The sequence below is a fragment of the Neopsephotus bourkii genome, unplaced genomic scaffold, assembly GCF_033783945.1.
Source record: "Neopsephotus bourkii isolate Nb327-2 ecotype Australia unplaced genomic scaffold, CSIRO-AGI_Nbou_v1 NB_1394, whole genome shotgun sequence".
NCBI lineage: Eukaryota > Metazoa > Chordata > Aves > Psittaciformes > Psittacidae > Neopsephotus > Neopsephotus bourkii.
The window spans coordinates 3,553,058-3,579,955 of record NW_026901872.1 but is presented as its reverse complement, the minus strand read 5'-3'; the positions used below and the strand labels follow the sequence as shown (position 1 = coordinate 3,579,955).

The 26,898-nt window shown below is 35.2% G+C and overlaps 1 protein-coding gene across 7 annotated transcripts in view; it reads right to left on the bottom strand.

Annotated features, from left to right (window-relative positions):
* Positions 1-26,898, bottom strand: part of DACH1 (dachshund family transcription factor 1) — a 364,599-nt gene that overhangs the window by 6,255 nt on the left and 331,446 nt on the right. For 2 of the 7 annotated variants that reach the window (XM_061367776.1, XM_061367780.1), the window contains one exon: positions 25,563-25,629. The exons of the other annotated variants lie outside the window; for them this stretch is intronic. In XM_061367776.1, coding sequence (XP_061223760.1) covers positions 25,607-25,629 — 23 coding nt within the window. In that variant the 3' untranslated portion in view covers positions 25,563-25,606. The remainder of the gene's footprint in view (positions 1-25,562; positions 25,630-26,898) is intronic. 7 annotated transcript variants of the gene reach the window in all.

The window sequence follows — 26,898 nt, the reverse complement described above, 5'->3', positions numbered from 1 at the left end:
GATGCTGCATTCTGTGTCCACAGACAATGAACAATAGAAATGGACAGCTTTATAAAGTATCTTCCTTACAAAGTAAGAGAATATTTGTTTATATAATTTTAAAACTTTTATGATGAGTATCTACTATAAGCAGAAATCTTCCTGTCTCTCAAATAACTATATGATGGACCATTAAGAGTGCAATTAAATAATCTGTATTGATAATGGATTTAAAATGCCACACAGGAACTCAGCAGCTGAACTAATATTATTGCTAGGTTTATTATAAAACATATATATTTGCATTAACATGTTTGACTAATTACCCTAACATATGGGAAAACGCAGCAAGCATTAGAGACATCAACTTTAAAATAAATCCTAAAATTCATCATATAGATAAAGCAATTCTGCTGTGATCAAGTAATACCTAGGGGGATTTCAAAATTTTGTATGAATTGTAAAGTATTTCCTTTATTTCCTTAAGATTAGTCATGAAAGTATGAGGTGCAAACTGAATACCCTTTTCTTTAGAGCATATAGTGACAACATGTAAAAAAAAATCAAAATCACAGTATCTTTGGAATTCCCCACCAGCCTCTCATAACATGAGTTTGGGACAAGATGGAGAAATGATTTCATTAGGCTTTATACTTTTGTTCCAGCACGCTCCTGTGAATAGCTGAGAAGTTCATGACACTGGCGAAGAGAAATGTACACAAGGTAAGTAGCACCGTACTTCAGAAATATTAAGACTTCAAACGAGGCCAAGGAAACCAAAGGCTCTGCAGAGGAATAGTAACCTCACACCATGATGCGGTGACCATTTCTATACCTATACCTGTCTGCTGCCCCTTTGGCTTTTTAGATTCCTATTCCCTTCCTCCTATCTGTTTCTCTTTCAATTCTCATTGATCAGAGATACTTCTGAAATGACTGGGACTTCTCAATGTTGTCCAAACAACCAGAAACACTTCACCTCTAGATGCAGCCAGTGTTCCTATCTGAATACTGGTGGAGCATTACCACTCATAGTTCTTTGTGATTCGAAGGTTAAAATCACAAGCAAAACCTACAAATCATGACAGCAGCCAGTAATGAAGCAAATCAGGGTGAAAATGCCACTACTCCTAAACTCCGAACCATGAGCATGCGTCTGCTCTCTGCCTCCTGATCAGCTTTCATTTATGTATCTGGGCTGCATTACTTTCTATTGTTAAAAAGAAATGTAGTTTGTCTATCTGCCTAAAACCAATTTAGAATAAAACAAATATGGCATATACTATTCACACAAACATAGATATGTACATACAAACATATAATATACAAACACACACACAGAGTATTTTCTATAAATGTTTACAACACTGGACTACATTTTTAGCCTACTGCAAATTGTTGAACTGTTGTGAAGTTTCCCAAATTCACATCCTGTTATATACAATTTAAAAACATAAAACTTCCTTTCACTCTTAGGATGTCAAGCAAACACACAAACTGGGAAAATACTGCTAAATTTCTAAATAGAACTGTACATGATTAGCAGATTGTCATCTGTTTTAATTGCTCTTTTGTAAATGGCAGTGTTCAGCAAGATCACACAGCTACTAACTCCAACTGAAAATGCTGCTATTCCTAATTCTCATTTGCTTTTGTCTACGGACTGATATGACAGAAATTCTAGCCAGAGTGAGGGAGTATTTTTTTAGATCAACCCTTTTTAATTAAGACTCATTTTGAGGCTTTTGAATGAACATGCCCAAACAGTTAGAAGGTCATAAATGTTATAAGAAAATAAACAAATTGAACTGACATAAAAGTCTGCAATGCTGAAACGAATCATATGCCTTAAAATGATTTCCCACAGAGATGTCAGCTGGGAAATGATTCACACTGGTGTTCTGTGGGCAGCTTGTAGTAATATCTCTATGGGTCCAACATCTTCTGAGATAAAAACATAAACCCACTCAAATATTATTGCTATTAATATGCATCCTTGTAAAATGATTAAAATCTACAATGAAATGTTAAGTCTGGTCTTAGGTTGCAAGATAAATCATCCATTAGATGGTAACATGTATATCTGCCACTCAATGCAAGTGACACTAGGGTTGTTTGACATGCAAACTTATCATACTCTAGTTTCTATTTTGAGAGCTACTTTAAAATTAAAGCTAACAGCAGTGATCATCACGACTATAAGAGCATACTGCCATTTATGAAAATCTGCAGAACTACCACAAAGGTGTGGTGTCATATCTGAATTCAATCAACTGCTATCAGAGAAAATCCTATTCAGGGAAACTCTCCTTAGTAAAAGGATAAACGTGTTTCCCATATTTAGGACTTTTTGGGAAAAAGAACCAACCAAGCAAGCAGCAAACCAGAAATGCCAGTATGTCATAGAGAGCTAATAAGAAAGAAACCCACAGAATCCAGGCTAAAAAGAAGAAAAAAAAAGACAAAATAATGCATGAGAAGGAAAATTAATCACAAGATTAGAAATCTCAGTGGTAGCTTTGGAAAGTTAGAATGTCAAGTTTTGGATAATTTTTTATTAATTTATTGTTAGTTGTTAGTTTTTATGACCATAATTTGTGAGATGTAGAACAGTAAATGCCAGGAATACTTAAATCCATCAACGTAGCGTTAGTTTAGTCTCTAGGCTTCCTAACTACAGTTAACGCAATTTTGTGAAAAATGCGTAGGACAGTGATGTAAGCTGATCGTCACTCAAAATGGGCCTAAGGATAGTTGGAAGGTGGAGCTATTAATTTCTTCGTGCTTTCAAAGAAAACTTAAAAGTTGATTTCTCTTTTGTTAATAAGAACAGAACTGAACAAGTAAGGATCGGAACTTTACTCACAACAGTGAAATGAGCTGCTATTTCACTTTTCTGTTTTCTTTTTTAATCTTTCTTTCTTTCCCTTCTCTTTTTAGGTAACAGAGATTCAGCTCACTGATGGTTTCTCAGTCTGCTTTCTTGTCCTTAAAAAGGTACAGCAGCTTTAGCTGAGACCTCTAAGGAATACATTAGCACAAATAACAAAACACCACCACCACCACCAAAAAAACCCTGCAGGTGCATACTTAGTTAATTGAAACTATTGGTTCTTGGCTTACAAAAATGCATTTGAAGTCCATCTCTATGGCTTGTGACTGAGCTGAGAGGCCATAGGAGTAGTTCTCATCATCACTGAAGACAGCGGAGACTTTGTACTGAAATTCAGTATATATACACCACTGCCACAACCTACAGCTGTTAAAAACTTCTGACTTCAGTTCTCTCAAGATGAGGCTATGCTGAAGTATTTCTGACTCTCTGTACAAGAAATGATACTGTGGCAAGTAAATGAAGTAACTTGAAAGCTAGCGTAACAGATATTTTGTAAATTAAGAATAATTAAAGCTCTCTTCCTTAGCGTTTTATAAACTAGAATATCAGAATGAAAAATATTATGATTTACCCTCAGTCCAACAGGTTAAAAGAAATAAAGTATTTGCAACACTAAATGGGGCTGCTTTTACCTTAAAAGAAAAGCTGCTCACTTGTGCTAAAGTACATAATAAATTGTGTTTCCTGTTAGGAAGTAGCTTTATTGAAAATGGCAGCTATTTTTTTTAGAAGTTATTTCCAGGCACCTGTAATCTAATGAGGTTTGTCCCTTTCAAAGAACAGTCGTACGTGCATGCCCGAATGCACACAACCTCTTCAGCCCAGAGCTGATAAAAGCATCTGCAAGCCATAGCTCAAGCACATCTAAATTATATAACTGGTTGGTTTATTTGTTTTAATAAGACAGGGCAAATGTGAATCACATTGTACTTCTAACCTTTCATTCAACCTGATGTTTTAATCATTTGGAGGAAGAGAAAAAACGAAAGAGATGGCAAACAAATGGTACTGATTCATGTGATATTTGGTAAGACAGCAATGGGAAGTCAAAATAAAAGCAAGAGTGTTGTGACAGATGGAATGGATCTTAGTCAAATAGCAACCCTTCTTCAAAAAACTTAAAGGAAGCAGCTAATTAAGGGTAAAATATATTTTTGTATACTCTTTAGATATTTCATTCAAAATCGAGACAAAAAATGTTTTATTTTCCACTGAAGGAGAAAGATCAAAAAAAAATGGGAGTCTAACTTCTTAATCACTGGAAAATCATTTAATATGAGGCTAAACCTTTTCAGAGTTTGCAGTGTGAGACCGAAAACATACAGCCCAGCTTTTGTAAAAGGCAGTCATGAAATCAACAGACTACAACTTTACCTACTACAATTTTCTTGGTAAAATGCAAAACAGCATGATGTGAGGGGAAAGTAACTCCTTCCAGCTTGAGGTTAACCAGAACACTGAAGCTTTACAAATTGACACTGAAAAGGAGGGACAGAAGTATCTATTGTGCCCTGACATTGTTACTGATTTCAAAAGTATATCATCTGCATGGAGAACTCATAGCAGCCTTCCAGTATCTGAAGGGAGCCTATAAGGATGCTGGGGAAGGACTCTTCATTAAGGACTGTAGTGACAGGATAAGGGGTAATGGGTTCAAACTTAAAGAAAAATTTGGGGAAGTTTAGGTTAGATGTAAGGAAGAAGTTCTTCACTGTGAGGGTGGGAAGGCACTGGAATAGGTTGCCCAAGGAAGTTGTGAATGCTTCATCCCTGGCAGTGTTCAAGGCCAGGTTGTATGGAGCCTTGGGTGACATGGCATTGTGTGAGGTGCCCTTGCCCATGGCAGGGGGGTTGGCACTAGACGATCTTACAGTCCTTTCCAACCCTAACTATTCTATGTGTTGGGTACACAGATGGATCCACTGCCCCCTTCCCAAGTACAATTAGAGTGCAGTACGGGAGAACGTAGGAAAGCACACTCAACTGTTGAAGCTTTGAAATTTGAGTGGTTTCTTCTTCAAAAAAAGTGCTTATCCAATTTTTATGCAAAGATGGGTGATTTCACACTGCATGTTCAATAAGTTCATGCAAATATGAAGTATGTAAACATATTTGGCCAAACACTATCCTACTTTGCCCTTTGTATAACATCAATAAATTAGTTTCAAATTTGCATATTGTTATTAATCATACACCTTTCATTTCTCTACTTAACATTCATGTACAAATATATTTGTGTTAATGCTCACTGCAAATATTCAGGAGACTGAAATGTTCATGTCTTTCTTTTTAAAATTATAATTATGAGATTTTAATTCTACCTCTGAGTTTTCACACATGAAACTTAAACACAGTTATGTAAAAATGAGTGTCTAAACACATTTATTTGCAGATACTTTAACTATTGAACTGTCAGGATCTTTCAGTAATTTTATCGTGTTTTAATCATGAATATATGTTTTCATTATAACACTGAATAGCTTGGGACCAAGCTAAAGGTCAGCGACCTGGTCTTTAGTAAACTAAGAAAGCAACAGACTACCTGAATATGTCACCTTCTATTATTTGAAGATCATGTATTACACACAGAGCTTGCCATTTTGAGCACTGAAAAGACTGACCTTGAGAGATGAGGAATTCTTTGAAAGAAAATGATGGGGGGGGGGGAAGTTCTTCCTCTCTTTTACAGTTGCCTTATGAACTTAGCAACCTTTTCCTACTTATATAAACAGAACAAAAGCATAATCCAGAAAAGACAACAGAACTGATTACTTACAAGCACTGAACCTAAACCACTGTAGTGTGTCGCTTTTGCTGGTAAAAAAAAAATAAAATTACAGTAATTAACCCCCCCCACAAAAAAAAAAAAACCCAACAAAAACCCCAAAAGACAAACCAAGAGATAAAAACCTGAACAAAACACCTGCAATTAAAGAATCATGTGGAAAAGTTATTAAAGGACAAAGTCACAGCTAAATACAATCAGATTGCAAGCTTCCACAGCTCATTGTGTTCTGCTCTTGTTTGTAATACAGTGTGGAAAATTTTTGTGCTGAACAATCTATCCTGCATTAAACAGTTCTAAATTCTGCAAAAACATCTGCTCTATTTGCTGTCATATTTTCAGAAACATAAACAACACTTTTTTTACTATCTTTTTAACAAGACAATCAACAAGCAACCTTGGATCTGATCGCATAAAATGAGCATGAGGTGAGTATTGGAATGTGGTTTCTGCCTCATACCTTCTTCCTTTTCTTGTAAAGTCTTGATGGAAACAGAATTTGTTATTCAGTTTGATAGTCTGATTGTTCTTTCCACTTCTCTCCATTTTTTGCCTCCTTTTTTTAGAGCTTTTCTCAATCACTTTTCTACATACACATATATCATCACCAAGGTAATCTTACATACAAAATACGAAATCTTCACACAGGCTTAAAAAAAAAATAATTATTTTTCTCTCTGGAGAGCAAAAAATGGTCTTGCAATCTGAATTAAATCAGTGTTTGTTGGAACTCCACAGTTTCTGAGTTGAGATCAAATTACAGAAAATACCTATTCAAAAGCACATGCAAGTTAGCAGTTCTTAAAACTTCCTCCATACATGGACAGAAAAACACAGACAAATCCTTTCTATCACTGAATTAGAAGCTAACAGCATTAGCATGATACATGTGTTTACAATTACAGATCACGTGATCAAGTGTGGATTAATAAAGATCTTTTATGAAAGTCTGGGGAAAGTAACGTGGGTCATGATTTTTCAGCTAGGAATAGTGGCTATGGTTAGTATTAGCAAAATGTTGTTTCCATCACTAGACAGTGTGATGTTCATTTCCTTCAGCATGTACAAATCCTTTGTGAGGGCAAGCTCTTCTAAAGTATTATCTTTTCTAGAGCTTTAGCCCAGAATACTTTTCAAAACACAAAGTCCTTTACAGAGCACCTCTTTGGATTCACAGAATCACAAACCTCCCTCACTCTTCTCTACAAGCTACTTCTTCTTACACAAGTAATTTTTATTTGATGTAATATGAAAACTAAAAGGCAGACCAATGTTTTGCTGTTTTCAGAGTAGACAAATCCCACAATTAATACAAGAGTATGACCTGGCTTTTCCTTTATCCTGATTACTGATACGTCATTTCAAATGCTGCAAAGGTTACTGGAAAATAGAGGCCATATAAAGAAAGCATTTAACTTTACTACCTACATTAACCTGTAAACATCAATTCTGGAATGTGTGGAATCCTTTTCTAATATCAATACCACATTAACACCACACTTTTCTTTAATACCCAACTACCCCTGAGCTCATTTGTGTGCTAAAACAGAGTAACAGCTCAATGCAAAACATGAAGAAATAGTCACATTTAAGAACAGGAAGGAATGAGGCTGTAAAATAGATGGATTGCACAGTAGCAAGCTTATGGAAAATCTATTAAGGATGCATGGGGTGTCAAAACACATGGAATATAAGCTTGCTGCTTTTAGCTATTTTGCATAAAAGCAAGCTTAGGGAAGACAATGGCACCAAGCAGTCAGTCCTAGAACAAAAGTCAAGGTGACAGAAACCAAACCAGAAGTCATGCCGTAAGAAATAAGAAATTAACTAAGTCACATATAATCCTTACTACCACACAGAAATATGAACAGATCTTAAATGAAATTCCCGGAGCTTAGCACGAGGGGCATAACTGCAAAACTGAAGAAAATGAGCTCATGTTAAATTACAGAAAGACTTCAAGCCCAAAGACGTATGTGTGGTTTAACCTAATAGTTAGCTATGAAGCAGTACTTAGGCAATGCTTTTGTTCCTGTAAGAAATAAGGAATTAACAGGGTTAAAATCACAAGAGAACTCTTTCAGTGACAAGTGCTGATGCTGGCCCAGGTAGGTTGTTTTGAAATGCATAATTCAAAGTTCCCCTGACTGTAAACTCCCATCTTGAGCATATCTTCATAGATGCATCTAAGCACTACAGTGACAAGCAAACCCTTCCCACTGCCTCTCAGTGGTAACATAATTTCAGATAGATACTTCAGAATTATTATTCTACCCTCCCAGGAAAAACTCAATTAGCCTTAGGGCCAGGTGGTTTGAATTTGGCACCACTCTGTGTCTTTGCCAATAGAGATTCCTCAGAAAAAAAAAGCATATCATGACAGACTGTGTCCTGGATGCACCCCACTACAGAAATCCCAGACCATATGGAAGCAGCATGCCTTCCCAAGGAAAACTTTGCACCATGGTCCACCACCAAAATGCAAGCAAGAGAAAAGAGAATGGCTAAATTAAACTACACAGCAGTCTTAAACTGTGACTCTGGGACCAAGCACCTACCTTGGAGTCAGAAGCAATGACCTGTGCAAAATATATGATGTGCAAAATTTTCCTCCTGGGAAGTGTGATTTTGTCAAGACAGAAGAATGAAAAATGTTACTTCATGGTTGTGGTTTCTCTTTTATTTATTTATTCATTCATCCATCCATTTATTTATTTATTTATTTATTTATTTCCTCTTGCTCTCCACTTACACTGTGTATTTTCAACAGAAACATGTTAATGGCAGTTGTACAGGTCACTTGCAGGACCTCCCCTGGCAATGTTTAGGATGTGGGTTATCCATGCTCATGGTGAATTTAAACTAGGATAATTTTAGAACAGGATACTACTACAATGCATGGAACTGAGTACGAAACATGAAAATAAAATCAACTGGTATACTTCTCATAGAAAAGCAACTGATTATCACTTGTATATACGTTAAATAGTAAAAAGAGGCACAAAACAGTTTTATTGCAGGAACTCAATTTTGGTAGCCTTCCAAGATGACAGAGGTATTGAAATGGTCTTTAAGATAGTATTTGTGATACAGTATCCTGCAAATGTGGATTTTAAAGCCCATGTAGTCCTATCCCCAATGCTATGCTATTACAGTAGAAACAGAAGCAAGAACTGAGTATATATGGAATATATTTACTGAATAGGTGATCTGGTAAAACCAACTTGGCTGTGAAGTTAATTTTGCTGGAAAAATCTGAGAGAGTCACAGGTTTTGCAAGAATATGAAAAAAATTACAAGGAAACCTTCGTTTTAATTCCTAAAATTAAGGCTTTTTTGTGCACTGAATGTTTAAGATCAGACTCTGAAACTATTGCCCATTTGGACCAAGAACAGAACTGATTTCTGTACATTATAATAGTGTTTTAGCATTTTGATATTTTAGCATTGGGAATCAGATTGCTTAGGATGGCAGAGTTACTGCAGTGATAGTAACTGTGATTGTCATAACAAATTTGATGATTAAGGTTGAAAATGGAACTGATCCCCCAGTCAGCTATAGCACTTTTATGATGCTTCCAGTATTTCCAGTGAAGCCAAGGAGTTTGATCCAACCACAATATTTTTATGTTCAATTCATCAACATACAAAGACACTGTTCTCTTTTCAATGGCTAAGAGGGTGTATTGTTGAGTCAGACTGTAAAGCTAAAAATGAGATCAAATTATTGCTGCTTTTTATTTTATGTTTGTGTTCAATATAGCTTGATTACTTGAAAGGACTTGTAGCCAGCATATTGCAGCATGAAACAATATCATGAAAAATACATGTCTTTTAATGCAATGGCTGCACCGACAGTTTGTCACAGGCAAAACCTGCAGAATCAACAAAGAGACTAAATAAACAAGTCAAAACTTGAATTATATAATATAGCATTGTATATTTTTAACAATCTGTATTCTATACGCACATAAACCAGTACTGCAAATTTTTTGGTCCTGACTTCGTAACACTTTGTTTCCGAGGCCAGCTGTAGCAGTTTGTGATACATCCTTTCTAACATCCATTACAAAACACACTATTATGCTATTTGCTGCTTTTCCTACGCTGCGATACAGCTTAGAGGCTGCATCACTTTTAAAAAATAGAGCTGACAAAAAAACTATAGAAAATATTTCTTTTATCATTACTGATATGCATGTGTTTATCAACTACGAAAAACAAAATGACATTATCATTATATACTGTTGTCTCCCAGGATGTCCTTCAGGTGTTACGGAACCTTACAATGACCAAAATACTTCCTGTGACGGCTTGAAAAGCTGACGATTTCTTTTTAAAGCTACCAGTCTGTTCTATAGAATATATTTTCCTCTTTACAAGCCAGCTGGCAGTTCACTGGAAGAATACTTATTATAGATATATGATGACAGCAAATTTTAGCTATAGATGGAACGCCATGCTGGCTAAATATTCCTTCCAAATGTGTTAATTTTAGTTCCACTTCCTTTATACTTACTTTTCTTAGTTGATTTATTTCTCTTCTTTTTCTTTTTTTTTTTTTTCTTCAAATGAACTTGAGATACTGACATAGAAAGGTCAAGGTCTAAATCAAATCCTTGAGAAAGCTGAATGCTTCAATTATATAAAGCCTAAATTGTTTTATGTTATCTTTCTTAATGATGTCAATATAAAAATAACCACTGCTACAAAATGCTACTTTTAGAATTAAAATAGACTTGGCATAGTAACTGGCATTTATATGAATATTACAGACATATTAAGAATTTACCTTAAAATAGTATAAATATTTCTGACTTCTGAAGGACATAAAAATATTTTGCTTCTTTTTTTTCCTGTTAATTTTCTTTGATTGTTTTTTGTTGTTTTGTTTTTGTTTTTGTTTTGTTGTTCTGGGGTTTTTTTTTGGTGGGGTTGTTTTTTGGTGTTTTGTTGTTTTGATTTTATCACACAGGCAAAGAGACAAATAACAAAACCTAAAATCTTTGGCCACTTAGAAATTAAACCATAAGACTCTCAGATAGTTTAAATTAATATAGGTTTACTCATGGCAAGGGTATCTTTTTTTTTTTTCTTTATTTTTTAAGTGACATAAAATTAATACAGCAACTGAGGTGGAGTGTGGAAGTGGTGGTTACCTTCCTAGCTCTTAAGACTGTTCACTGCCTGATACAATCTCACCATACAGTTCTATCTACATTTTAACTGTTTCTTTGCCTCTTGAATATATTAAGTGACTATTGAACTGCCAATCTTTTTAACAGGACTTCTTACTCTACAGCTCCTTTAGGGTTACAAAAGAGAGACTGTCACCTATTGTGCCAAAATGCTGCCAGTCAGTAATATACCACTTTTGATCCAACACAGAGTAATTCAGGTAAGTCATTCTATTAAAACTTTTCTCTCCTGAAAATCCAAGCAACCCGCCTTTATACAAAATTATGACTATCAACTATTTCCTTACTGAATCCCATAAAATATTTTAAAATCTACTTTCCTGTACTAAATTTGAAACTAATTAGTTGGTAAGTTGTGAATTGCTGTGTCTTGCATCACCTCTCTTTGTCGTTTTTTAATGCCTGGGATTCTGATCAGTCACCAAAGAAAATATAAAAGCAGAAGCTAACAACATAACTGAACTTCTGTTGTGCCTTTCATCCAGGACCCAGAATACTTTACAAACATTAATTAAGTTTCACAACACCCTTGTGAGATACGAAAGCATCAGTGCTGCCATCAAGAAATCAGCAGATAAAGATTGCATAAAGATTCAATTCTGGCTTAAGGCATTGGTTAAAAATGCACTGAAGCATGCAAAATGCGCTATTCTTTCACCATATAATTAAAAAACAAAATATCAGAACTAAAGCATTTAAGGCACCCAAACAAATGCTACTATTTTAATTGTGAAATTGGTATTATCCACTTGATTTTTTGTTTGTTGCAAAATGTGAAATGAGCAAAGACAGTGAGTCCTTACCATATACTTGTGACTATGTCACATGCTACATTTATCCCTTGCAGTTAGACTATCCTGGAATATAACTCCTGCTGTAAAATGGATTATTGAAAAAAAAAAATCCATAAACAACACCAAATCCAATCAACCAATCAAATCCCCACCCCTTCTCCCCTTCCCCAAAGCTCCCACAAGAAATTATTTTCTCACTTCCAGAGAAAGAATTCATCTTTTCTGGAATGTGACTGAATTTACTAAATTTGTTTGTAGAGTTCTACACCAGGGTACTCTAGTTACACCTATGTCCATAGACAAAGGAGAAATATAGACATCTACTTTATGAAGTCGTGAATCATACTCTAGACACTTCACTCCCTCCACAGAGGGTCAAGGGTTACAAGCACAGATATAAGTGTCTACACTGTAGACTTCAAAGTTTCAACACATTAATTCCAACCAAAGTCTTATTTCCAAGCAAAACTAAATTTAAATGGAGAAATACTTACTAGTTGTCCATTACAAATTACTAATGATACAGCAATATAGTTAACGCACTATAATACAACTATATTAGGAATATAAGACCACTTTCCATTTTAGAGTTCTGTGATACTTAGTCTACCTCTTTTTTAATCTCTCAATGTCCACTTTTGTTCAAGAATTCAGAGTTTTCTGAATTCTTTAGATTCTTGCTTCATTCCCTGTGCCTCCCATGGCAGCATCTAATTGCAATAAAAGCTGCAAAGCTTCAAGATTAATGCAAAATTTAAGTTACCCTTTCTACATTTGAGGGTCATGTTTTATGCAAATTTCAAAACTGTAAAGTATGGAAACATTACGGAACTACACCAAGCAGAAAGGGAATCATCAGGCATGGATATTTTTCCAGAAATGATGCACAAATACTCATTTCCAACATCAGTAGTTACAAGGAGACTGAAATGCAGTTGCTTGTAGAGGGTTTACTATCACAAGTGATGTTGGAATTCTGAGGCAAGCAAAAGGAAGATACACAACAGATGAGATATACCACATTAGCTTTAGCCACCTGCACTGTAGATAGCTGTGTTTGAGCTGGTTTTGTAATCAGTGAAGAAACTTGGAAGTTATGATTCATTTTCTTCAAAGGAAGAGATGTGTCTATTACTCTTCATTGACTTTTATAGGAGTCCAGCCTAAATAGCTCAGATAAAGACATCTACCCCACGAAATCGTGAAGTGAACCATATCCCTCCCACTGATATTGTTTGGGTATTTTATAGATAATTACATTGCCTCAGCAGCTATTCCACACCTTCATAATACACGATATCTATTCAACCATTATGGTACCCACAAATTCCACTATATCTTATCAGTTGAAAAAAATGTTAGGATAATGTAGTAAATAATATATGACTCTTTACACAGTCTCTATAGCTTAAACATCCTGTTTCCTAAATTATTTTATACAATGAGTGCTGTATCTTAAAGCACTCTTAAGCAGCTCCTACATTTCTATCTCCACAGGGCTGGTTTTCTAAGGTGTTGCAAGTATAAAGCGCATTTGAACACATTAATGTGTTTATAAACTCCTTGTGCAAGGATTTAAGCATAGGCATTTCATAATAAAATGAGTGCAGATCCTATCATGCTGTTTCATTGTGCAAATAAAATTCTTTGTATTCAAAATCCCCAATCATTTCCCTATTTCAAGTTATTATTCCAATAATATTGTACTTATCCTTGAAAAAAAACAAAACTCCATTCCACAAATCTTACTATGAACAGCGTTAACACTCTGTATAGAAGCTATTTTATTTTAACCACACTTTGCTATTATTTCTGCACAGACACTATTTCCAACAGTATTAAGTAGCTGATACATTACCTTGGCATTCTAGGTGGTCCCCTTTTAAAGTAACAGCCTTCACCTTTGTCCCCCCAAAACTGGTCATCATCCTCTTATACCTATTCTTTTTACAGAAATTGCCTCTGCGAAGTACTTCATTTCCTTTCATCTCCTTACACTTCTACATTCAAATTTTGCACAAAACCTTAATGCCGATTTTTTAAAATTCTCTTTCTAGATGTCTAGCTGTTTTGGATACTGTCTCAAGTTGCTGATGACTGCAACCTGTCATTTAACTTTCGGTCCTCTGCCACTATTGTCCTTTATAACTGTTACTGTCATGAGTCTTACTCCAGGTTCAATCACCAAACGTCAGGCAGTAACTCACAAACTGTTTTTTCCACAACTGTTAGTCTAAAAGATTATAAACTCACCCCATGTCATGTACAAAATCATGCAGTATTTTCAATTTTAACCTATGATGTTACTCTCTTTTACTGTACACTATATCTGCTCCAGAAAAGCTGTTACGTATCACAGGTTGACAACAATAAAAGGTACCAAAATGTTTAACTTGTCAAATCTATTTGTAAATTTAAACATAAAAAAAAAAAAAAAAATATCATCAATTATGAAATACAAGAACTTTACAACCCCTTGGAAATTTCTAGGGGAGGAAATAAGGTTTCTTAAATTTAAATGTTGCTGTAGTCAAAATGACACATAATGTGCAATAATGTGTTTGTTTTTCAGATACCTTAGGTCTGAAGAGATTTTTTTGCATACTACAATTATAAAAACATTTAAAACATACAAGCTTGTGCAATTTTTATTTTAATGAAGATGAGAAGTTCATTAATGAAGATAAATATTTCATTAGATGTTAAATAAAACAAAGAGATTTTTTGGCTTCTCTCAGCACAAAATTCCTTTGAAAGATTAATTAATACATGCAAATTATGCAAATTAGACCCATGCAAATATTTTATGAAGACAATTAAGGGAACCATTAATTACTGCTTTTTTTGCTTCACTGAGATTCATTCATTTAATTTTAATTTCACTTTAACTGTTTTGATGTATAATCTTGCAGCTAAGAACTTTATCTTTCCTAGTGGGTCACTTAAACTTATAAATTTCATCAAGTGAGCAGCAACAGAAATCTGTAAAGATATTCTCTGGGCTGTGTTTAGTATCAAGAGAAATTTTTGACACAATGCACTCCCAGAAACTGCAAAACTGGAAGGGAATGTGAGCTCATTCTTGGACAAGGTTCAACTGCTGGAAAAGCAATTAATTTGCTTTGGCTGTGCTAATATAGGGGAATTAGAAAGTGTGACACAAGACAAATAGAAATAATTAGTTCTCCAAAATGATGTTCTCATTAATATGGTTTGAACAGTAGAAATAAAAAACATTATTGTGGCATGTCTGCATTCTGTCCCTAGCCACAGGAGGTAGAAAAATGCAAGATACAGCATTTTTTTTACCTTTGTAGTTTGTGTGGTGGTGGTATTTTTTATTGTAGTTTTTAAGGAAAGGAAATTGTGGACCTTATGCTGTTATTTAAAAACTACTGCACTTGCATAAAGCATAAGGGACCCCTAGGTTTCTAAACTGTTTACTTGCTGTGAAAATATGAAGCTATAAATATAACTGACTAGGCTTTTCACAACAATACACTCAAGTTCCTAAACTGAACTTTGATTTCAATACTGTTCATTTAAATCCTATTTTATTATATGCAATACTTGAGGTGTAATATGTTTATTCTGTGGTTTAAGCTACTATAGTAAAAGATTGCTCTATCAAAAGAGTTTATGGTATTCCCTCCAAGTCTGATAACATAAAAGAAGCTTTCTTTTTCCACAATGTGAATACACATCCATAAATTTGACAAAGTATAGAGGTACATGTTAGTTGCTTTCATTCTTGACACTTGTACAAGTATAAACCAAATTTTCTACAAGCAGAGAAAATCACTAGCTGATATTCTTCACAAAAACAGGCTGTTACAAGACTGTTAAGAACATTTGCTCACCTACAGTCTAAATGTCTTTGCAGAATTAAAGGTAATGTAACATTATAAGCCCCCCTCAAAGTATTAAACTTCCCTTCCCTCCCCCTTAGGCAATATGACTTCAACAGTTTACTAATTTTCAACTGAAGGTACTTCCCTTTGAGAGTTTTGCTGTGTACATACTTTTTATCTGCAATATGATATTTAGAGTGTAATGGTTCAGTTTATTTATTCTTTTAGTTAGGTGTCAAATTTACAGCATCTGACAGAAACTGAGATTTTCTCTAAATGCAACAAGGGGAGCAAAAATGTGGCCTAACCTTATGTTTTTTGATAGATGATTACTACCATTGAGAAAATTCTCGATTTTCTTAATTTTACCACCACAATTACCACATTTAGTAAACATATACAAGAAAATTTCTAGAACTCACACTGTAATAATTCTGTATGTACAGAATCCTGTCTTTAGGGATAATGCTGATAAAAGAAAATGTGTTAAAGAAATGTGTTGTTAAAGAAAAAAATTTAACTTCAAAAGTTGAAAATTAAAACCTATGAAACCTTCCTGTTCTTTGAATAGTCTTTTTTTTTTCTTTGACAACATGGATATAATACTTGCATTTCCTAATTTGGTAAGAATGCGTCAGTTAAGCATATGGATGAATGACCACAACACTTGCAAAATGCTGGGAAGTACCTTCGTCCATCACGATCAATTCTGTTGCTAGTCATCTTTCTTTGCAAACTTTTATTGTATCTGTTCTTAATGATTTCTTTCTAGCCAAATCTTAGAACCAGCACCTCAGACCCTACCTCCTACACTTTTCTAGACTAGCCTTTGATAAAAGGTTTTTGGTATTCAAATATTGTTCTCCTTTTGTTAGCATCTTCTTATTTTCCATCCGCATGGCTGATTTCTTTCCCAGTTTGACTTTTTGGCTTCTTCCTCAACTTTCTGTTTCAGTTTCTCAGGGCTGTGATCTTCCTCCCATTGTCTCCCTCTCCCAGCTTTCTACCTGAGTTATCTAATCCACAATAAGAAATTCCACCATCATATCCCCACTGATAATTGACAAAGCCCTTTGTATCCCATGTCTATTCCCTTCTGTTTGACCTAAAACCTCAGCCTGTTTTTCTGATTCTGTGTGTGAATGTTTAGCTGCTCTGATAATCTCAGGTTGGGGAAACAGAGCTCTTGATCATTCACCCCTTCTGATTCCTCCTCCTCTTCCTTACCACAACTATCCCTCTTAGTCACTGTGAACTACTCTTTCATCTTGCCTGCCAGTGAAGTTCAGAATGAAGGTATCCTGTTTGTTACTTTTGATTCTTCAATACAACACTGTCTAAATCTCTTCTCAGAAAAAAAAAATCCCTTTTCCTCATTTTTCTATCACTCCGGCTGGATGTAAATTCACATACTGTTTCTTCTCATGTTTTGCCTACTAAAGCCTATTTCTGTGTGAGCTGTATAAACAAATTCATATGGCAAAAATATTTTTCTAGACTACTTCTTTGAATTGTCACTCCTTCACTGGCTGTTCCCTTTTAAGAAATGGAAACATAGAACTTGAAAGGTTTCGCCTTATTCATCACCTTCTGCGTTACTCCTTATCAAAATGCTTCAGACTGGAGTGATGCTTCCAAGGTACTTATTTGTACCTTCACAGTTTTTTCCCCCGTTGCTCTCCACAGTTAAGAAAAACCTCTTTTCATGTTCACAAGACTAACTTGGTACAGTCCTTCAGGCTCAAAATCTGGATTTGCAGGTGAGTCTGACAGCAAGACCTGAGATCAAAAAAGGTACCTGCATCAGGAATCTACCTTATCAGGAATATGGGTTCACGAACACATATAACTTCTTACATAAACAGAAGAAGTCATTTACCAGCACAGACATGAACATCTCAGAGTCCTCATCTCATCTCAAAATACATTTGGGTAAAGCTTTAAGGGAAATGACATTACTTGCTATATTCGTTTACTAATTTTTGTTTACCTTGGTGATGAATGGGGACAGTAATTTCAAGAATATGGAACGGGATATAAGTAGGGACGATTACGTCAAAGTATTTAATTAATACTATTGCACCATTGATGCAGTAAAATGGATTTATGTCATAGGAAAAATGCATTGAATACTCTTCCACGTAAACATCTGGCAATTCCTTTGCTTCTTGCTGTTGCCTTAGCATATCTGGGGATAGTTTTGCCTTCAATGACTCAGGTTTCATTAAATGTTGCATTTTTTTTTCTGTTTTTTACCAAAATATCAAAAGGAAATTATGTAGTAAAGAATGAATGCTTAGTCTTCAGCTCCTGGAGTACAGGAAGCTGATACTGGTTTCCCTTCACTTCAATGAGTAGGAAAGTACAACAGGTATTGAGTCTGTCCATATACAAGGAAGCTGAAGAATGAAATTCAATGGAGCTTTGGGTTAGGAAGATAGCAGAACATACATAAATTAAACAATCCATTCCCTATTCCTTTATTGTAGCTTCAAACCTTTTAAATGTCATGAAAGTAATTTTAACGAAACTGGTTATATTTATGTAAAAGTAACAGAAGCTACAGTTTATGTCCAGTCTTTTTGCCAAAAGCTGAACACACAGGTCAACTTGGTATGAGAAGGGTGATCATATCAAATCAAGAAATAATCAAATAATATATATAATATGTAGATAGTAATCTATTATATAATATTGACAGATTAAGTTACTTTATAAGGGGTTGATACACAAACATTAGGCACTTTTAATGTCTATAATAATTTAGAAACCAAATGTCAAAGAACAATCTTCTTTATGACACAGCTGACATGATACCACTTTCCAACACCTGTCTAAGAAGTAGTAAATGTGGCTGAAATAAAAGAAGAGAAAAAAAAAGGAATAGCTCTCTACACAGTTTAGAGGCAAACACTGGTAAACAGCTTACAGTAGCAGATCCAATTCCTCAATCAACCTAAAAGACACAGGACTCCAGTTCAGTTGTGAAGGAACTAGAAATCCACTTTGTTTATATTTTTTTATGATAGGCTACAGAAAAACCATTTCACTGAAATGATGTTTTAATAATTTTTTTATCCTGGCTTAAAAGAATAAAGTCTTTTAGTTCTTTCTATGGAAGGAAAAAACCTGATTTGTTTTTCAGCTGATGATACTATGCTAAAACACACTGAATGTGTGTTTTACCAGCCTGTTCAGGTTTCAGTTACCTTCTGAGGGAGAAGATGAATGGAAAAGAGTACTCATGGGAAACAAATAGGTAGTTTAGTGGCTTGCAGTGCCCATCTCTCCTAGGTAGCAAGACAACTGGGGTGACCTCAGAAGTCTGTTAGGTAAGAATTCATAGATCCTATCCTTCCCTGTTTGAATAACATGAACATGGAGGAAAGAGGGAGTAAGAGATGAACAAAAATGTAACAGAGCAAAACAATTCTATATAAAATCTTAATAGCCTTTTTGGTGCACAATATGATTTATTTAATATTCTTACTGTCCTGATTTTTCCCATTTGACTCTGTTCATGCTTAGTCATTAATTTTACACATAGTTGCTTTAAAAGTGCACTAAAGTACTATGTTGGAAGAAAGCCTCTGATTGATTAATCATTTATCTCAGTAGAAAAGTAATGAACATATTTGATTTCCAGCAGCTTCGTATATATGCAGCTATAAAATGAGACGTAAATTGCAATAGATAGCAATTTCAAAGAGAATGTGAAAAAGTTTATGTAAGCGTATAGGTGTTGAATAAGAGGGCTCTATTAGAAATCTTTGCAACATATATGTAACTGTTCATTAACTCTGTGCCCTTTCTTTGCTTTTTGGGTGATAGATAACAGGGTTATGAACCTTAAAGTTTAAAGGTGTAGCTACCAGTGACCTATGAACACTATGAAACAAACGTCTGTTTATAGGTTATTGACTGCAATCAATACCACCTTCTGTTTAAGTTAATCAATGTTGTCTTTAATTGATTAGTTTGGGATGAAAACCTGCCATAGTGCTGGACTCCTAGGGAGGGGGATAAGGAACATACTACTTTTTGGTTTCCATGCATGGTAAGATAATTTTAGTATTTACTCATGGTCAAGGAAATATGAAGCAAAATAAATCCTTGCTGTATGTTTCTTCACCGACTATTCAGATTTCAACAGTAAAAAACAAACGAGCAAGAGATGTCATGAATGTCTGATGTACAATCTAGGTTTAAAATATGTACTATATTGGATTGTGTGTCAAGCCAAAAAATCACTAAAACAAACATCTTTAAAACTAGGGAGGTTGTAAAGATAGTAAGGCTTATTCTTCTTATGGAAAATAAAATATTTAAATTAGTGTACAGGAGAGAGCCCAGCTTTTTCTAAAATGTGTAAAAATTAGAGAACCTATTTCCAGAGGTATAGATTCCGCAACAGTAATGAAATTCAAAGTAGCACACATGTTGTTATTTATTATACGTATATAATTTCATTGAAGTGCACAGCACTGTACAGTTGAATAATAAGTGCATGACCCTGACAATACAAAGCATTACACACTGCAGTCAAAAAGCAGATGAGGTTTAAGGCACTAATCTGAGGGAAAATGAAGCATTTTAAGCATGTGCTACTGAAAATAGGAACAGTATTTAACAAGCAAATATTTTTGGAAGACTGAACAAAAATAAAATACAATCAGGTAGACTAATGAAAGGGAGTTAGTAAAGCAGCTAAACTAAGTGTCATTGAGGGTTAGTTAAGACACTAAACTTCCAACAGTTTCCCCGCTTTAACAACACCACTTCGTCTGAAAATACGAAAGACAACAGAGAAGAGCAATGCAGGAAAGACTCCCCTTCAGCTTCTAAAATTGATACATTTTCACCAATGCATCAATTTGTTTGACAAACTCTGGCATGCAGAGAAGGATCAATAACAAGAGAGCAGACATCACTCCCTAGTGGGTCACTACAACAGCTTCACTCAATTCTCTTCGTCTTTTTCACAGTTTTCTGGTAACTGAGATCACTACTTGTAGCTAGAGGTGCTAGAATAGCCCTAAGGAGGGCATGGTCCCTGTCTTACGTCTGCAGTTAACCAAAGCTGTAGAGACTGAAAGCAGTTGTCTTACTGAAATAAAGAAACCTTAAGAATGAAAAACTTAAGGAGGAAGCCTGATAGACAGGTAAAAAGAAAAATGCAAAATCTATGTTAGATTGTTGAAAGTCACATGTTCACAAGACATGGTATTTCACAAACATAGGCAGACCTTACTGCTTGCTGACTCCTAAGCTGAAAAACAGAGTCTTCCTTGACAAATTAAATGGGAAGTATTAGGCTTGGTTTGGGGTTTCTGTTCTTGCTTTGTTGGGGGTGTGCTGTTTTGGTTGTTTTTTTTTTGTTCGTTAGTTTTTTGTGGGTTTATTTTTGTAGGAGTGATTGCTTTTGTTGCTGTTGTGTTTTTTGTTTTCCCTGTTTTTGTTGTTGTTGTCGCTTTTTTTTTTAATCTGGAATTAAATATGGAATAAATGGAATATCAAGCTAAGTGCCTTAAAAGTCACAGAAAAGTTCATCTCCAAAAAAATCCAGATCACTGTTTTGTAATTGCTGCTTTACAGAACCTTTTCATACTTCTGTGGGTCTAGAATAGTCAGCTGTTTGGTTCCATAAACAGCCTCGCAAAGTAGCAGATGTTTCCTTGGGCAGTTATTCAATATATCTAGAAAAAAAACCCAACCTTTGCCTTCCAGGCTTCTGACAGATTTGTTTCCAGCTCCTGACTTCTTTTCCCTGCTGAAATGTTCAACCTTTATAGCAGGCCTGCACAACAGGTGGGGTGTGGGTCTCTTGCAGCTTGAAAAACCATTTGTTTGGCCCATCAGCTGCTGAGAAGCATCATGTACTGTTTGATTTGCCCAGCTGCCAAGAGGCAGCAACAAGATGTCCAGCAGAAAATGTGTATCTCCTAGCTTGTCACTGATCCCTAAGAATGTATGCATCTCCTAGTCAGCCACCTGGTCAACCAGCACACACATAGCTTCACATCATACACAGACGTTGCCTCACAGGTCAAAGAAGTGGCCTAATAAGGAATATCTGAGGTATTCAGAAGCAGTGTTTGGCAGGGAGGGGAAGGTTGAAACAGAGGGGAAAGGAAAATGGGAAAACAGTAACATAAGAAAGGTGAAAAAGCATTGGAATAGTTCAGCAGAGAAGAAAGGATGCCACATGGGAAAATGAAAATATATTTTCAAAATGAGTTGATGAATCCCTGTGAAAATCCTGGCTCTATACTAAACTGAAGCACCTTTCTGCTAGAAGTCCCATGCAAAAAAAAAAAAAAAAAGAGTAACAAACAATCCACAGTACTTACTAAGCAGCAATAAAAATGGAGTACCTGATAAACAAGTGTCAATTGAATAAAAATGCAAAATTTACAAGTTTATATATATATATTTAACATTTCTAAGAAGTTTAATAAGAAAAAAAGGCAAGAATAAAACCTGGTAAAATATATAAAGAATCAGATGCTTTCTTTTTGTTGGGTTTAATCAATCAGTACTGTAGAGAATATATGACCATTGGTTTACATGGCATTATACAGATAGATGACCTTGTCTCTGAGGGTCTATGGGTGCAAATGGAATTGCTTTTGATTAAGAGGAAGGGTGGACACAGGGAGCATGAGAGAAGCCCTGGGAGAAAGATACTACTACTGAAGGGACTCAAGAGAGGATAATGGATAAGAGAAATTGACTTGATGTTGTTCATAAGAGTCAGTATCATGGACAAAATAAATGAAAGTAACACAAAAGAAAAGGCATTTTAGTTAAAAAGTGCTGCAAAGAGAACTGATGTGCCCAGAAAAGAAACAGATGTCCTGTCATTTGAGGATATTGAAAACTATTTTTTAAAAAATCATTAGTTAGCTTGAGAGAAGTCTTGCACTGGAAAATGTGTCCTGTTACAGCCAACAGTAATCTTCTCTAAGTCTATAAACCATAAACTCCCATAAAACTTAAGATTTAGAGAAATAAGGATAAGAAGTTTAATGCAGTTGGAATTGAAAATACAGAAAATGTAAGTAGAGGGAGTGACAGAGACTGGTTAAACACATAGAAACACAGAAATCAGGACACAGGAAGACATTGTGAAAGGGAGCTAGTAATAAGAAATGGTTGGCTGACAGTAACGGAGACTGAAGTTGAGGGATTGAGTGGTTTGGACTTACTAGACAAGAACAGGACTCAGTGGCTGAGCATAGAATGAAAGAGGAGGACAGAAGACATACAGGGTAAGAAAGTCAGGTAAAGTCATCTGAAGAGGAAGAAATCTTGACAAGTAGCTGGATGTGTGGCATATGGATAGAATGTTATAAGCCACTATCTGCAGATGTCTGGATCTTGATTAACAAGGATATTAGGTGTGAGAAGTTTAATTAGAGGCTGGAATTATAACTGAAAATGAATAGAAACTTGTACTGATAAGTAAGCAAAAAAGAGGTAAGATTATAAAATTTGGAAATGGAAAATTAGGCCATAGATAAGGAAGAAACAGGAATAAGAAAGCTTGATGGAGACACTGTTAAAAGAAACACAGGGTGCAAGAAAAGTGTAAGGACAATTTTGTGCCCAAGGGCATGAAATGTGTCCCAAGATTGTCTTTATTTATCTCAACAAGTATCTGTAAAACCCCATGGCAAAATGGTCATTCCTTAAACCATACTGTTCATAATAAGGTATTAGAGTTTATCAGTTACTTTGTTAGCTTTATCACTAGGAACCTAAAGATTCATAGTCCATAAGGTTGTGAAACTTCTGAATGTAGCTTACTTGTAAAAAGGAAAACCAGAGGAAATTGTTACCTAGGACATTATTCAAATGGTGCAGCAAAACAACTGTTACGAAATGCCAAAATTAAGATTTGTCATATGAAAGAAACATAATAATTTGTGCCTCTTCTGTAAAGCATGATGCCTAATGATGAAAGTATTATATATAAACCAGGTATTATATAAAACATGAGAGTGCACAGTGAGTACCGAAGATAGAGAAAATATTGGATAGATATCCATTTATTCAACTATAACCTTGTCCCCTGCACTGAATGAGACAAAGTACTGTGAAAAATACAGTATCTAATCATATAATTAAAGATTATATCACGATGCATACACAAAGACAGTTGAATAAAGGTGCGGAAGACAGACTTAATTCTAACCATTTCCTAATTTTGGAATGCTTGACTTAACAGTCTTGATAATGGCCCTTTTCAATAAAGTTTTTGATCTCATAAAAAATATCATCACATATTTCCACATGCTTTTGTCCAAGATTTATATATCAGAAGTGTAACTCTGTGCACAAGCTTCGCAGAACCACCAAAAGTTCCTTTTCAATGTGGAAGTCCTTCAGACAGCTATCTTTCAGACACACGTACAGCAAGAATGAATCAAGGACTGTTTGGTGAGATTATTATACTGATTTTGCTAGTTGAAAAATAAATTTCAAACCCACATAGAAAACAATTTAGGTTAGGTTTTCAGGCAAATGACTGAAGCTGTATCTAGGCAATTTCTACTAACGCGGAGGGCACCTACAGGGCATCTTCCCCTAGTATTTAGACAGCAAAATGAACACACTAAGCTCTTGGCATGGGCAAAGCTGAATCGTAGTTTCTTTCTCACTCTTCCTCAGTAGCCTTCAAAGGCCTTACAAGTAACTTCGTACAGGACTATGCAGTCTGTCAGTGGGCTGAGTTGCAGTTGTTTTCTTTCTTTATTCCTGCATCTGCTCAACATCTCAATTTCCTGCCTTGTCTTTTCTGAGAGGGAAAGAGACAGACAGTCCTGGAAGCTTTTATGTGCATGGTAGCTAAGTGCCTTTTTTCCTTACATAAGTAAAGCATGGTCTGAAGTCAATCACAATTATACTGAACTGCACTGTTAATATGAGCCTACAGAAAAGATGGAAAATCAGAAAAAGGCAAGAAGAAACAGTTGGTGGGAAAGAGCTTAGAAAGCGTAACTTGATTTTACTAAGGGACAGGGAGAGTAAGGTAACAAACTCATTTGGAGGAAGTCTGATAATGTGCTAGAAGGAAAAAAAAGTTGCAGCAGAATAAGTAAATGAGGTATGAAATATTGAGTGATGGACAAAAGGAACAGAATTTGCATGTGAGGAAAATGCGTAGCTAAGTCAAAACTGACTGAAAGAGTGAAGCAGGACAGAAAAAGTTTGAGGACAGGCACATTGAAAAGGGTCTCTCAGAACACAACCAGGCATTTGGGCAAAAGATAAAGAAAGGCCTGAGTATTCATGGAAACTGAACAGGGTAAGAAGACTGCAAACAGAAAACAATGAAGCTGGTTTCAGAAACAGCTGGAATGATGGCATGTAGAAGTTGGAAATTAACTGGAAGAAAGTAGAAATGGTACAGGCTGAGGCAACTGCTAGAAAATAGGAAAGAATAGAGAAGACAAAAAAAATAGCAGCCTGAGAGAGAAACAAAATTGGTTAAGGCTCCTGTTCTTAACAGGATAGCTTTGGGAGAAAAGTACAAAACCATTTGGGAACAATTTGGGAAAAGGAAGACATGATAGGGACACCACAGGACCAATGGTCAAGGGGGAAGACAGTGCAGAAGTACAAGAGAGCTCAGAAGAACATTTTTAGAGGTTTAGATAATGCGTAAAGGTAGTGATTAAATGTAATGAAGATGAGTGTACAGGAGTTGGGAGGTAAAATAGTGGGGGACAGAAAATTTGGAATGTGGGACTTATAGCAAAAAAAATAACACAAGCAGGCAAATATGGAGTAAGTAAGGAGTAAGTAAGTAAAATATGGAGTAAGTAAATATGGAGTAAGTAAGTAAAATATGGAGTAAGTATGGAGTAAGTAAGCAAAATATGAAGTAAGTATGGAGTAAGTAAGTAAAATATGGAGTAAGTAAGCAGATGGGGAAGAAAATGTCAATGGAAATAAGAAAGTAAGAGCGGCAGTAAATGTTACTGTTCTAGCGCTTAGTAAGAGGTCTGGTAACAAAACAGTATATAAAATTCAAACATTATCTTTGTATGGTACCTTTTTGTGTGGGATGAGGGGGTCTTGGGAAACCGGATTGTGAGCTAGGCATAGGCATCTAGTGAACCTACAATATGTATGGAGAAGAGGATAATCTGCTTTATTGTTATTTTAAACAGAAGCAAGAAAGAAAACATTTAAAACCAGTGTCTACACCAGCTCCTAGTAACTTTGTATCTGTTTGTATTGATAAAAAAATATGCAAATATATCTGAGAACCATAATGGGGTTATTTAATTATGATTATTTGTTATTATTTTATGGATATTCCGGAAAACTGTTATCTACCCAGTATTTAAAATAAAACCAACCCAACCCAACCCTAAAATATCCTGTACAGCTTCTTTTTATAGTCTCATACTCAAATTTCTTTTTATTATCACTCCCATCTTACAAAGACTTTCCATGACCTAAAAGTAAATGTGAATGAGTGCTACATGATGAAAGACAGAACACAACATACTCCCCTTATTGACAAATGCAATTATGTTTTACACTTAGATTAGTCCTATTCCTTACTCACAGAAGCGATAACTAAAAATACCAACATTAAATATAACTGCGACTTAGAGAAGTATCCTTCTGTTTATAAAAAAAAGTAGATAAATTTTTCATTTTTAATTATGATTTCCTTCCACATTTTCCTAAATGCTGACATTACACTTGGTATTTCAATTATTTCACTTGCCCACAGAACGCAACAGTTTTTCTGCATTTGTTTGCTTAGTTACAGAACTGCATAGCATGCTTAATACAGGAAGTTAAAAAAAAAATAATGATTGTGGATAAAAAGACTATTACCCCTGACAGGCTTTGATCATAGAATCATAGAACAGTTAGGGTTGGAAAGGACCTTAAGATCATCAAGTTCCAACCCTCCTGCCATGGGCAGGGACACCTCACACTAAACCATATTATACTGATATGTTTGTGAGAGGAATGAGAAACACATAAGTATTTCCCTCGTAAGTATTTTTTTTCTCAGAACCTGAAACATGAGATAGTATTGTATTCTTTATTATGGACTATACTGTATATTCTATATAATAATGATTCTTAATGCATACTAGAGTATGCATTATAATGCATCAGCTCCAGATAAAGTGTAAGGACATAATTGAAATATTGCCAAATTGGAAAGATACGGTCTTTGTTGTTCTGATAAAAATTTAAAAAAGTGTCAGAAAAATGCCAGATTCCCTCATTAGAAAGCTTTTATGGAATTTTGCAACTAAATTCTCCAAGGAGCCCATCTGTACTGAGCATGCTTTATCCCAGTGCTGCAGGAATGAAGCAGTTTTTTACCTGCTTCTCTGTCTCCTCATTCCTGCAAACA